Below are 14,712 nucleotides of genomic sequence, written 5' to 3'. Positions count from 1 at the left end.
AAGCATCATAGTTTTATTTTCAATGGAAAATGATTAAAAAAATTTAATGATTGAGAGCTAACAAGCTTAAATCCTATTATTGGGTATTGAAAGGACAAAAGTCAGTTGTTATAATATTCTTTAAAAAGATGTAAATAGTTTCTCCATATAATAAATAACCACTATTTAGTAATTTTTATTCGTACTAAATGTTGGGTATTGGGTTGATAAATGCCCAAAAATTGTAATTTTGTTCAATCTGGCCATAATGGAAAATGTTATAAAAAACGCTAATTTTGAGGCGCTCTCACACTGGAATAAGTTTAACATCCCTTTATTCCTGAAATGAGGTATAAGTAAAAAGTTATTAATTCAGATAATGGTAAATGTTCAGCAGAGCGGCTTTTCCGAAAACGTGCACCAATTTTCACGGGAAATGTCTTAAAATACTCGTTTTTAGTTCTACTTTACGAGTATGTTAAGCGTGTGCTTTTAAAAACAATATTTTCTTTGTTTTAATAGAAAAACATCGTATTTCCCGAAATCAAAAATTCACTTTTGCACTTTACACGTCTTTAGATGTTAAAAATATATTTTCTGTCAATTATGTACACGTATTTATTGATGTTCTTTAATGAATTAATTAGAGAAATGGTTTTTATTGTTATTTTTATAAAAATATGTAAAACTTCACAATCACTTCACTTCAACGAAAATGGCAAGGTTATGTTCAAAATTATGGCATCGCTGTTGTAAATTCGAATCTATTGATTCATGCACTGAACGTTTTCGAATTATCGATACTCTCGATATTCGAGACTGAACGATAATTTTGTTCGCGCTCGAAAAAAATAACCCTGGTCGGTCCAACACCCCGGCGTTCATAATTCTTCTGTGTCCAACTTCTTCTTCTTTCTGCAATAATAATGAATTATAAATTTTTCTATTATGTATTTCGCATTTTTACCAATTCTCGTTCAGACCCGAATATTGGGAATATTGATATTTCCTATTATGTATTTCTCATTTTTACCAATTCTCGTTCAGACTCGAATATTGAAAATATCGTAATTTTAATTTCTTTTTATTTTTCCAATTATTATTATTTTTCTATTACGTGTCTCTCATTTTTATCTATTCTTGTTTAGTCTCAAATATCGAGAGTATCGACATTTCGAAACCGATCGCTGCTTGTATCACTAGTATCCAATTGAATTTCGAACAGTGATGCCATTTATAGCGTAAATATCGTGCAAAATCATAATATTTCTTTTTGTTTTCATTACAAAAAAACATAAAAATCGGTAACGCGCCATATATATTCGTGAATCGGAATTAAAAATGAATTAGACATTTCCCGTGAAAGTTAGTGCACGTGTTCGGAAAAGCCGCTCTGCTGAACATTTACCGGAATTAGAAATAAAAATAAGTGTTTAGCCATTAAATTGGGAACTTTATTTAACTATCCACTGATCGAACTCAAGAGTGTTTATATGGTAGACGATTTATCGAAGAATCCGTAACAATGTTTTTACTTTAGCACAGAATGGTATCGACTTTCTGCAAAGTATTGAGACGACATATGAATAACATTAGCAATAGTGATCTCAGTATATACAGTAATAAACCTTTTCTTTGTTTACATACATATACTCACCTCTAGAAAATCTTAGGGTGTTGTGTTACACTTTTTTTGCTACTTTCATGGTAATCAGGGTGTTGTGTTAGCATTTGAACTACATATAAATTTTAAATTTTGATGACCGAGACTTTAAAAGATATTAAATAATGCAAGTGTTTACGTTATTTAAGTGATTATATTGAATTACTTTGCATATCTGTTCAATTTTATTGGGATATTAGTTGTTGTTTAATGTTAAATCAGTTGTTTTTTTTTGTGCAATTTTTAAACACGCTTCAAGTATTTCCAAATTTTTGCATGCAGTAGGATACAATCTTGGGTGGTAATTTGTCGTGTGACATATACAAATTGACAACTCGTTAGCGTGAGTTTGAAATGAAAGATATGTCGAAGTTTTTAATAAGAATACATATTAGTGTTAATAATAAAGTTTATATTAAAAATTGTAGAGCCTTTTTATTGCTGCGAAAATTCACAACCCGACGTTTTAAAATATGTACTTTTTATAAGAATTAGAACATATTTTTCTTTAAGAATTTTTAATAGGCAGGCAGCCAGCCCTCATTTTCGGCACATCAAATTTTTGAGCATTTCACATAGGTAACTACCTCCCCCTTCTAAAAGTTAGCTTCTGTATTTTAATATATTTAATAGAGTTGTAGGATTTCGGATGCATTTATTGTGAGAGCTTAGAAATCTTTATTAATTATTAAATTATTTTGTGCAATATTTTTATTTAAATTTTTATGTAAATTATTAATTATGTTTATTTTAAGTTGAAAAGGTGAATATAGGCCTACCGGGGAACCGAACACCTAATAAAAAGTCTGTAACGCACTTTATTGCAAACCTCTGGGGTGGTGTGGAAAATGCAAAACTTAAATATTGAAAAATAAATTATCAAAAATAGTATACGGATGAGAATTAGAACGATGTATTAAAAATTTAGCTTCAAATGCCTAAATATCTACTTTCCAAATTAAAATTATTGGTAATAATATTTCAAAAACTTACGAATACAAACCGTTTTATGTTTTCTGTCTGTCAATTGAAAACAAATACATTCAGAAGAAAACTCACCACCGAGAAATCTAAGAACAGGGCTGCTTTTTATTAATAAGAACTCACTACATAAAGAATATCTGACTATCAGTAAATGATATTTTTATGGGCGAAACATGACACACTATGGCGTTTAAATCAAATATTAGTAAATACATGTCATTAATAAATAATTTCCTTTTATATTAAGCAACAATATTTATAGTTTCTGTTATTTAATAGAATAAATTTGCTAAGTATTTACTGCTTCAATGTATACAGCACTACGTTGCTACCTCTGAAAATCCAAGATGGCCGCTATTCACCCCTCAGAAAGCTACCACGAAAAGGTTATCTACTGTATATACTGTGATAGTGATAAAGTATAAGGTTACACTAACCACCATCTTCTTTTGAGATGAGAAGAAGAAGCATAGAACAGTAAATGTAAATTGCAATCAAAAACTGTAATACTTTTGTTAATTCGTAAAACTGACTTAGAAAGTTCGTATACCTTGTGTAGCTTCTTATCAAAGCTAAAGAACTTGCAAATAATACCGCAAAGAATTGTGGCTTTTCCCATAACGTTCTTAGTATACTATTTATACCCTTGTATAATCAAATTTAGTAAAGTGTTTATAATATCTTTATTAATATAGGGGAATTCGAATTTGACTCGCCATACTGGGATGAAATAAGCGAATCAGCTAAGACTTTTATTCAAAACTTAATGTGTGTAAACGTGGATAAACGGTATACCTGTAAACAAGCACTGGCACACCCTTGGTAAGTAAAAGAGTTTAAATGTATTTAGATGTTTAAGATCGATGTATGGCACTTGTCACAGTCAGTTTGTAAGTTAGTTTCATAATCTAATTGGGAACACAGCCAAGAACAAAAAGAAACTACGAAATTCTGATCCGTTTGATATTAAGTAAAAGAAAAGACTGTTGGTTGCACAAAGCTATGGTAATTGTTCAGCAGAGCGGCTTTTCTAAAGACATGGTCCAATTTTGTTTTGAAATATCTTAAAATTTTTGTTTTTAAAACTATTTCAACAATAAATAACTCTCATCCGGTTAAAAACAAGATTTTTTTGTTTTTAATGAAAATGTGTAATTTTTCTCGGAGTTTAACATATACTTTCCATCATTCACTTACAATTTTTTTATCACGTTAAATATATACTTTCAATCATTCATTTACACATTTTTTTTAATGTTTATTTATTAGTAACATCGGCGTAGAGCCGACTGTCGTGGGAATTCTTTTTTTTACGTGACCTCATGTTGCTTACCCAATACTGCGACACTAGCCTTTACGGCTGTGCATTCTGCACATAGTTCGCGCGCTGCGCCGCCACTCACCCCGAGTGGCCAACATAGGACCTCCACGGTCCCCAGGAGCTCAAACAGGCAACATAGCTCCCACTCTGAAAATCTTTCGCAGAACTTTTCTCTCGAAAACTCGCAATGTCGACTCATCAGTTGTTGACATCGTCCAAGCCTCTGCACCATATAGCAGGACGAGTATTATGAGTGGCTTATAGAGTTTGGTTTGCTTCTCAATTGCCTCCTGAGTCCGAAGTAGCACCTGTTGGCAAGAGTTATCCTGCGTTGGATTTCTAGGACATTGTTGGTGGTGTTTACGCTGGTTCCAAGATAGACGAAATTATCTACGACTTCAAAGTTATGACTGCCAGCAGTGACGTGAGTGCGACGAATGTTTGTTTGATGAAAGGAGATATTTCGTCTTGCCCTCGTTCACTGCCAGACCCATTTGTTTTGCTTCCTTGTTCAGTCTGGAGAAAGCAGAACCAACGGCGCGGGTGTTGAGGCCGATGATATCAATATCATCGGTATACGCCAGCAGTTGTACACTCTTATAGAAGATGGTACTTTCTCTATTTAGTTCTGCGCTTTGCCTGAAACCTCGTTTGGTGTCGAACGGCTCGGAGAGGTCCTTTTCGATTCTAACGGAGCTTTTGGTATTGCTCAACGTCAGCTTACACAGCCGTATTAGCTTTGTGGGGATACCAAATTCAGACATCACGGCATAAAGGCAGCTCCTTTTCGTGCTGTCGAAAGCAGCTTTGAAATCGACGAAGAGGTGGTGTGTGTCGATTCTTCTTTCACGGGTCTTTTCCAAGATTTGGCGTATGGTGAATATCTGGTCGGTTGTTGATTTGCCAGGTCTAAAGCCACACTGATAAGGTCCAATCAGTTTGTTGACGGTGGGCTTTAATTTTTCACTCAATACGCTCGATACAACCTTATACGCGATGTTGAGGAGGCTTATCCCCTTAGTTGGCACAGATTGTGGGGCCTCCCTTTTACGGATTGAGCATAGCACACTTAAATTCCAATCGTTGGGCATGCTTTCGTCTGACTATATTTTACAAAGAAGCGGATGCATGCTCCATATCAGTTCTTCGCCGCCGTGTTTGAATAGCTCGGCCGGCAATCCATCGGCCCCCATCGCTTTGTTTTTCTTCAGGCGGGTAATTGCTATTCGAACTTCTTCATGGTCGGGCAATGGAACCTCTGCTCCATCGACATCGATTGGGGAATCGGGTTCGCCTTCTCCTGGTATTGTACGTTCACTGCCATTCAGCAGGCTGGAGAAGTGTTCCCTCCACAGTTTAAGTATGCTCTGGGCATCGGTGATAAGATGACCTTTGGGGGATTCACAAGAGTATACTTTGGTCTTGAAACCTTCTGTAAGCCGCCGAATTTTTTCGTAGAATTTTCGAACGTTACCCCTGTCGGCCAGCTTATCAAACTCTTCGTACTCACGCATTTCGGCCTCATTATTTTTCTGTCTGCAAATGCGTCTCGCTTCCCTCTTCAGCACTTGGTATCTATCCCATCCCGCACGTGTTGTGGTCGATCGTAACGGTGCGAGGTAGGCAGCCTGTTTTCTCTCCGCTGCGACACAACACTACTCGTCGTACCAGCCGTTCTTTTGCATTTTCCGAAAACCAATGGTTTCGGTTGCAGCTGTACGTAAGGAGTTTGAAATGCCGTCCCACAGTTCCCTTATACCGAGTTGTTGACGAGTGCTCTCAGAGAGCAGGAGTAAAACCCGAGCAGAAAATCGTTCTGCTGTCTGTTGTGATTACAGCATCTCGACGTCGAACCTTCCTTGTGTTTGTTGACGTGCGGTTTTTGGTGCACAGAGGCGGGTGCGAATCTTGGCTGCAACAAGGTAGTGGTCCGAGTCGATGTTAGGACCTCGGAGCGCACGCACATCTTAAACACTGGAGACGTGTCTTCCGTCTATCACAACATGATCGATCTGGTTAATAGTTTTTCGATCCTGAGACAGCCAGGTAGCTTGATGAATCTTCTTATTCGGGCCCCAGCGAAGTCGATCAGCCTCAACCCATTTGGGGATGTTTCGTGGTGGAGGCTGAATTTACCGACCGTAGTGCCAAAAATACCTTCTTTGCCCACCCTGGCGTTAAAGTCGCCATCGTGGCGGGGGCAGTTCTCATAGGTGCGCTCCAAGCGCTCATAGAAGGCATCTTTGGTCACATCGTCCTTCTCTTCCGTCGGGGCTTGGACGCAAATAAGCGAAATGTTGAAGAACATCGCTTTGATGCGGATTGTGGCTAGACGTTCACTCACCGGAGTGAATGATGGTACTCGGCGACGGAGTCTCTCTCCCACCACGAATCCCACACCAAACTTGCGCTTTTTTATATGGCCACTGTAGTAAATGCCACAAGGACTTACTCGTCTCTGTCCTTGTCCCGTCCATCGCGGTCCCACACCCAGCGCACAACCCTATGTAGGGGATGTTTCGGCTTCTCACTTTAGCTCGACTTCGAACGGATGTTTCTAGGCTACCCAGAGGATACTTGGTCAAAGACCGGAAGTTGTGAGCTGCTGGAGTCATATGTAAAAGAATCGTTTCTGGCCACTCCCAAGTGAATGGCGATCAGAGAACTTTCCTCACTTGCGTGAACTTCTACACATGACTCCATCCTCTAACTGGGTCGGCTTCACAGAATTTCCTGAGAGCACATTTAGCGCTCTACCCATTGCTACGGACGTATGCGTTGGAGAACGTCGATTCTGCAAGGTGATCGCAGCAGCTACCGCTCGCTTCATCCCGGCTAGAAGAATAGCGGAAATCCTCCCCAATTTCCCAGCTGAAGCAGATGTTTTAGCCAACGAGCGCGACACCTTATGCCATGCCGATCCCGGGGATCCCCGAATAAGGGATCTCAATTTGGTGATTCGGCGTATGGTAAATCAACATAAGCGGACGAAATGGATAGAGCACCTGAAGTCCTGCAACCTCTCCACCGGTCTGCATCCTTTGGTAGACAAAGGCAAACGATGTGTTAACCGACGGCAGCGCAAAATGCCAAACGACGAAATATTCTAAATCCATTGGCCCAGATGGAATTAACATGCTAATACTACAGCATCTAGGCTCGACGAGAGTAAGCCATCTCACCAAGGTGCTCAACCCTTCCCTGACCACTCTTCAAATACCCGATGTGTGGAAAGTCGGAAGAGTGGTCCGACTACTGAAACCTGGGAAGCCCGTAAACAAAGGGGAATCTTATCGTCCGATGGCTCTCGTCTCCCCAGTAGTGAAGACACTTGAGGCCTTGCTACTCCCGACCTTCACTCACTACCTGAGCCTAGTCAACCACCAGCATGGATTCCGAAAAGTGCACAGCACCACCACAGCAGTTAGCGCCATAAACGCTCAGATAGTTCGTGGTCCTAACCGAGAGAACGATCCTCGTAGCGTTGGACTTGTCAAAAGATTTTGACACAGTCAACCACACAACGCTATTGCAGGACATTGAGGAAACCACGGTTCCTCCAGGGTTGAACTTAATATTGAAGTCGATGGCGTGAAAATTCCGACTGTCAATAACCTTAAGATTTTAGGTGTAACCTTCGATAGTCTATGCTACTTCACTCCACACACGACCGCGATGATCGCCTAGGTACAAAAGCCGCAACAAAATCCTCAAGTCGCTAGCCGGCAGCACATGGGGTAAAGACAAAGAAACGTTGTTGGCAACATACTAGGCAATCGGCCGGCCGGTCCTCAACTACGCAACACCTATATGGTCGCCTGGATGCAGTGGTACGCAGATGAGGAAACTCCAGATCTGTCAAAATACTGCGATCCGGACCACGACGGGATGCCATTTGTTGTCTCCCATCGAACACCTACACAGTGAAGTGCTTATGCTCCCAGTTAAGGAGCATAATGAACTCCTCTTCAAGCAGTTCCTGCTAGGATGTTTTCGTAGAAATCAGCCTTGCAGCCACCTGCTTGGTCATAAAGAGGTCTTTCCTTGACTACGTCGACGACGTCGTACAGTACGCCGACTGGACTTCGGTCGCAACTGACCTCCGACGAGTACTGACCGCCATTCACAGTGGAGATATTAACACCTTCACCGACTCCCTTCCCGTGAATTTCGTTCTTGGAGTCAAACTACCACCAACGCAGACGAAGAGCTCGAGTTGCCGCGAGAAACGCGAATGACCCTAGCGCAGCTTCGTTCTGGATATTTAACTCCTACTTACCCAGAATAGACCCAGACATACCCAATGTATGTCCTGCAAGCAATGAATCTCTGCATGACACTGACCACCTGTTTGCATGCCCTACCAACCCCACTCATCTAACACCCTTTTCCCTTTGGTCCGACCCCGTCGAAACAGCACGTTTCCTGGGCCTCCCGTTAGATGACGTCCTAACGGGGATTGATAACCATTGAAACAATAACAACAAAATTTTCATTTATATATTTTTTGATAAAAAAAACATGAAAAACAACACAACAAGTAAATTTCGGCCAGATTATGTGAGATATTATGGCACCACTGTTGTAAATTCGAGGGCACTGTTGATTCATGCACTGTTTACGAATTATCAATGGTCTCGATATTCGAGTCTGAACGATAGTCGACAAAAATCAGAAATATATAATATAAAAAATTATCATTCATTATTACTTGTTTCTTACTATGGATTACATTTATTTGCTATTAACATTGGCATATTTTTTGAATATTCACATTAAGTACGAATATCGAGAGTATGAAGTAACGATTGAAATTTTATTCTGTATCGTATATCTGAGTTTTATCAATTCTCGTTCTGTCTCGAATATCGAAAGTATCGATATTTCGAAACCGATCACTGCTTCTATCAATAGTGACCAATCGAATTTCAAACAATGGTGTCATGTATAGTGTGTATATCGTGCATAATCGTAATATTTTTTATTACAAAAAATATAGAAATAGGGCATGTACCCTATTTAATGTTGAAGTAGATTTAAAAAACCAAAATTTTGAGATATTTTCCAACAAATTTGGACCATGCTTTCAGAAAATCCGCTCTGCTGAACATTTATCCTTAATACTCCCATTGGCAGAAATATTGTCAAAGTGTAAAACATTTGTAGTTTTTTGGCTTTGTACGTAATTTGTTATTTTTAGATTATATATATATTTCATGGCATAATTCAAACAATTTGTTTGATCAGTATCAAGAACACCAATGCTAAATTGAAATCTGTAAACAATTTATATGTAACACCTTTACTCTTACCTCTTATAAAAATACAAAAATATATGAACATACATAGTATATACATATGCTTATATTTGCACATTTTCTAACCATAGCTTTTATTGTTGTTTATTGGAAGGATATCTGGTAACGCAGCGAGCAACAAAAATATTCATGGTACAGTGTCCGAGCAACTTAAAAAGAACTTCGCGAAATCGCGTTGGAAAGTAAGTAGAATCTAGTGAAATTCCTCGATTGTATTTTAATAATTTTTCCATTTCCTCATACTCATTTCAGCAAGCATATTATGCAGCGACCGTTATTCGCCAAATGCAACGAATGGCACTCAGCAGTAATAGTGGATGTAGTAGTAGTAAGAGTAATATACTACCAACGGGAAATGTAGTATGTAGCGGCAGCGTTGTGACGTCAGAAGAAGCTGAAAGACTTATCAGCAGTAATAGTGAGGAGGCAATTCGCAGAAAAAATGTGAACTCAAGTTCCAACAGCAGCAGCTCTCCACATGAGCTCTCGACTGATTACAATGTATCTATTGCCAATGAACGCAAAGATAACCAACCATTGGGAAGTAATAATTGTAAATGTAGCTCTCCTGCTTGTGTAAATGGCAGTGAAACACACTTGTAAGCCTTTCCAAAATAAAGGGAGATACAATCACTTATAACAGGTTTTAAGTCATATAAGGATAACAAATTCTAGAAATAAATTTTTTTTAGAACTTACTTTTGTATAAGTCTGTATTTAGTTGAATGTGGTCAGAACACGCCCCGAAACTTCCATGTAATAACTTAAATTGGAAACGATAAAATTTATCATAAATAATGCATTAGTTAATTAAAATATGAAAATACAGTTATTGATCTAATAACTGCAAGTTTAAATAAAGAGCTACAAAAAATGTGAAATTCTATGCACAATAAAACAGCTATACTTTCAATCTTCGTGGTAATAATCGGTGATTAACAATAAATAATATACATACATACCAACAGATCCTGTTCCGTGTTGCTGTAGCTATGGTATACAATTAATACTATTATAATCTACTGAAAATTAATAATGAGAGAAATTTGGTTGGTTTGAATGCCAAAGTAATTCTCTACTTTATTGCTAATCTTAAATATAATATAAGTTAATTCTATGATCAGTGCTCGCGTCTTTGTTGCAGCTATTCCACGAAACGCTTGTCAGTTTATGTTGATTATGCAGGTGCGCCAAATGCTGCCAATACAATTATCTTCATATTGTTGTAAATCCTCCTTAAATTTCGTTTTCTTATAAGTTATTTTATCAACAATATTTCGTTTTATTTAATACAAATTTCCATTTGTCTTGCATTTGGTATTGGTTGTACCTGAATTGTTTGGTATATTTCTTTTCCAAATTGAGGAAACTTTACTAATATTACATATCTTCATCTGTAATAATACCTTCACTTAACAAGTTGTTTTGGCTAGTCATTATGATTCCTTTTATTCTAATTACATTTGTTTCAATATAAATTACATTTTCTAGTAATTGATTGTCGCATGTTTGTTTCGTTACAGCTTTAAGTTCTGAGTTGATACTCTTCATATATTCTATTTCATTGCCAAAATTTTCAGTAATATTCTGTTCTTTATTAATTCTAATACTCTCGCAACAAAGTTGCTAAGGAGAGTATTATAGTTTTGTTCACATAACGGTTGTTTGTAAGTCCCAAAACTAAAAGAGCCAGATTTAGGGTTATATATACCAAAGTGATCAGGGTGACGAGTGGAGTTGAAATCCGGATGTCTGTCTGTCCGTCCGTCCGTCCGTCCGTGCAAGCTGTAACTTGAGTAAAAATTGAGATATCATTGTGAAACTTGGTGGGCAACATCGGCCCACTGCCATGCCCACAAAATGGCGAAAACCGAAAACCTATAAAGTGTCATAACTAAGCCATAAATAAAGATATTAAAGTGAAATTTGGCACAAGGGATCGCATTAGGGAGGGGCATATTTGGGCGCAATTTTTTTGGAAAAGTGGGCGTGGCCCCGCCCCCTACTAAGTTTTTTGCACGTATCTCGGAAACTACTATAGCTATGTCAACCAAACTCTACAGAGTCATTTTCTTCAGGCACTTCCATATACAGTTCAAAAATGGAAGAAATCGGATAATAACCACGCCCACCTCCCATACAAAGGTTATGTTGAAAATAACTAAAAGTGCGTTAAACGACTAACAAAAAACGTCAGAAACACTAAATTTTACTGAAGAAATGGCAGAAGGAAGCTGCACCCAGGCTTTTTTTAAAAATTGGAAATGGATGTGGCGTCGCCCACTTATGGACCAATAACCATATCTCAGGAACAACTCTACCGATTTCAATGAAATTCGGTATATAATATTTTCTTAACACCCTGATGACATGTACGAAATATGGGTGAAATCGGTTCACAACCACGCCTTCTTCCAATATAACGCTATTTTGAATTCCATCTGATGCCTTCTCTGTATAATATATAAGTACATTAGGAACCAATGATGATAGCGGAATGAAACTTTACACAAGGGCTGTGTTTTCGGTGATTTAACCCAGTTTGGATCGATAAGTGTTAATTTATGTTTGTCGTCATTAGAGCAATGTCTTGAAGGAGGGTTGTGTAATACATGCAATGGATGGAGCCATGTTGTTGTTGTTGTTATAACAGTTTCTCTATCCCCGTTAGGATGGTAAGGGTTATCTGTGTTGTCGTCGACGTCATTTAACGAGAGGCCCAGGAAACGTGCTGTTTCGACGGGGTCGGACCAAAGGGAAAAGGGTGTTAGATGAGTGGGGTTGGTAGGGCATGCAAACAGGTGGTCAGTGTCATGCAGAGATTCATTGCTTGCAGGACATACATTGGGTATGTCTGGGTCTATTCTGGGTAAGTAGGAGTTAAATATCCAGAACGAAGCTGCGCTAGGGTCATTCGCGTTTCTCGCGGCAACTCGAGCTCTTCGTCTGCGTTGGTGGTAGTTTGACTCCAAGAACGAAATTCACGGGAAGGGAGTCGGTGAAGGTGTTAATATCTCCACTGTGAATGGCGGTCAGTACTCGTCGGAGGTCAGTTGCGACCGAAGTCCAGTCGGCGTACTGTACGACGTCGTCGACGTAGTTAAGGAAAGACCTCTTTATGACCAAGCAGGTGGCTGCAAGGCTGATTTCTACGAAAACATCCTAGCAGGAACTGCTTGAAGAGGAGTTCATTATGCTCCTTAACTGGGAGCATAAGCACTTCACTGTGTAGGTGTTCGATGGGAGACAACAAAAGGCATCCCGTCGTGGTCCGGATCGCAGTATTTTGACAAATCGCGAGTTTCCTCATCTGCGTACCACTGCATCCAGGCGACCATATAGGTGTTGCGTAGTTGAGGACCGGCCGGCCGATTGCCTAGTATGTTGCCAACAACGTTTCTTTGTCTTTACCCCATGTGCTGCCGGCTAGCGACTTGAGGATTTTGTTGCGGCTTTTGTACCTAGGCGATTATCGCGGTCGTGTGTGGAGTGAAGTAGCATAGACTATCGAAGGTTACACCTAAAATCTTAAGGTTATTGACAGCCGGAATTTTTACGCCATCGACTTCAATATTAAGTTCAACCCTGGAGGAACCGTGGTTTTCTCAATGTCCTGCAATAGCGTTGTGTGGTTGACTGTGTCAAAATCTTTTGACAAGTCCAACGCTACGAGGATCGTTCTCTCGCAGGGTGGTTTCTGGTTAGGACCACGAACTATCTGAGCGTTTATGACGCTAACTGCTGTGGTGGTGCTGTGCACTTTTCGGAATCCATGCTGGTGGTTGACTAGGCTCAGGTGGTGAGTGAAGGTCGGGAGTAGCAAGGCCTCAAGTGTCTTCACTACTGGGGAGACGAGAGTCATCGGACGATAAGATTCCCCTTTGTTTACGGGCTTCCCAGGTTTCAGTAGTCGGACCACTCTTCCGACTTTCCACACATCGGGTATTTGAAGAGTGGTCAGGGAAGGGTTGAGCACCTTGGTGAGATGGCTTACTCGCGTCGAGCCTAGATGCTTTGGCATTAGCATGTTAATTCCATCTGGGCCAATGGATTTAGAATATTTTGATAACATTCTGAACCTCCTCATCGGTACAAGTAAGTGGCGCGCGGTCGTTTGGCATTTTGCGCAGCCTTCGGTTAACACATCGCTTGGTTTTGTCTACCGAAGGGTGCAGTGTAAACTGCCGGCTAACATAGTTCGCGCACTTCTTCGGGTTCGAAAAGGCATGACCATTGAATTGAACTTCAACTAGGTCGTCTTGTCTCTTCCGGTTAGACAAAGCCTTGATAGTAGCCCAAAGCTTACTCACATCGGTGGAGAGCTTGCAGGACTTCAGGTGCTCTATCCATTTCGTCCGCTTATGACGGTTTACCAATCGCCTAATCTCCAAATTAAACTCCCTTATTCGGGTATCCCCGGGATGCAATGAATGGAGCCATCTTTAGACCTTCTCAGACCGTTAGACACACAGGGAGTGGACCACGAGTTACGTGGCCCCATGTTGCCTACGCAATACTGCGACACTAGCCTCTACGGCTGTGCAATCTGCACATAGTTCACGCGCTGCACCGCTACTCACCCAACAGAGGACCTCCACGGTCCCCAGGAGCTCAAACAGGCAACAAAGATCCCACTCTGACTTGTCTCGCCCAACCTTCATCCCGCTCCAATCCTCGTGCGAGAAGCAATCAGCAACTCCTGGTTCCTCGCACAGTCTGTTCCGTGTGTCAGCCCGTCGGAACGTCACATCAGTTAAGTGCAATTCTGGTGTCACTTCCCGGCGTATTCCGGTCTGCTCACCAGGTGAGTGGATTGAGTCGTAAGTTGTCCAATACTGCAAGAGTCTGCCCTCGCAACACACAACAGTGGCGTCGCCAATCAACACCATAGTGCGACAACCGCCCCTGCGAGTTCTACAGCAGCAACAAACCCCACCTATACGCCATCCCTTCACCCACAGGATCACCCACGGACACCCGCGACAAACCTGTGTACTTCAATTCAACTGCAACGGACTCCAGAGCAAGATCGAGGAGATAGTTGCACTTATGAATCGGGAACGCGTATCGATAGCTGCGGTCCAAGAAACCAAACAAAACAGCCGCTCAGATCTTCTGAGTTGTCCAGGTTTCAACATAATACGTAAAGATCGCGAGCGAGATAATGGTGGTGGCCTAGCCTTCATATTGCGCAACACCGTGCAGTATCGTCTAATCAATGAAGACATCGACCGCAAGGGTACAACCCTAGAATGTCGGGGTATAGCTATCCGGTCAGGCGATGTCGAGCTCGAAATATTTAACATATACATCCCCCCAGGTACATGTTGCCCTACAGGATATCACCCGAATATAGGCGCGCCACTTCGTGGTGAAAACCGTTTGGTACTAGGCGACTTTAACGCGCACCACGATCTTTGGCATTCCTGCCTGTCAAATGATCGTAG

At 40.4% G+C, this 14,712-nt stretch overlaps 1 protein-coding gene across 1 annotated transcript; it reads left to right on the top strand.

Moving 5' to 3' along the window:
• The first annotated feature begins 3,289 nt into the window (after positions 1-3,289).
• LOC120780014 (calcium/calmodulin-dependent protein kinase type 1-like) lies at positions 3,290-10,178 on the top strand. The gene is made up of 3 exons (XM_040112296.1): positions 3,290-3,448; positions 9,360-9,447; positions 9,518-10,178. Exons 1-3 carry the CDS (start codon positions 3,393-3,395, stop codon positions 9,866-9,868), a joined length of 495 nt encoding a protein of 164 aa, XP_039968230.1. The 5' UTR covers positions 3,290-3,392; the 3' UTR covers positions 9,869-10,178.
• Positions 10,179-14,712: the final 4,534 nt, after the last annotated feature.

Source organism: Bactrocera tryoni, unplaced genomic scaffold, assembly GCF_016617805.1.
Source record: "Bactrocera tryoni isolate S06 unplaced genomic scaffold, CSIRO_BtryS06_freeze2 scaffold_120, whole genome shotgun sequence".
Taxonomy (NCBI): Eukaryota; Metazoa; Arthropoda; class Insecta; order Diptera; family Tephritidae; genus Bactrocera; species Bactrocera tryoni.
Note: the sequence above shows the minus strand (reverse complement) of the source record. Positions and strands in the feature narration are given on the sequence as shown.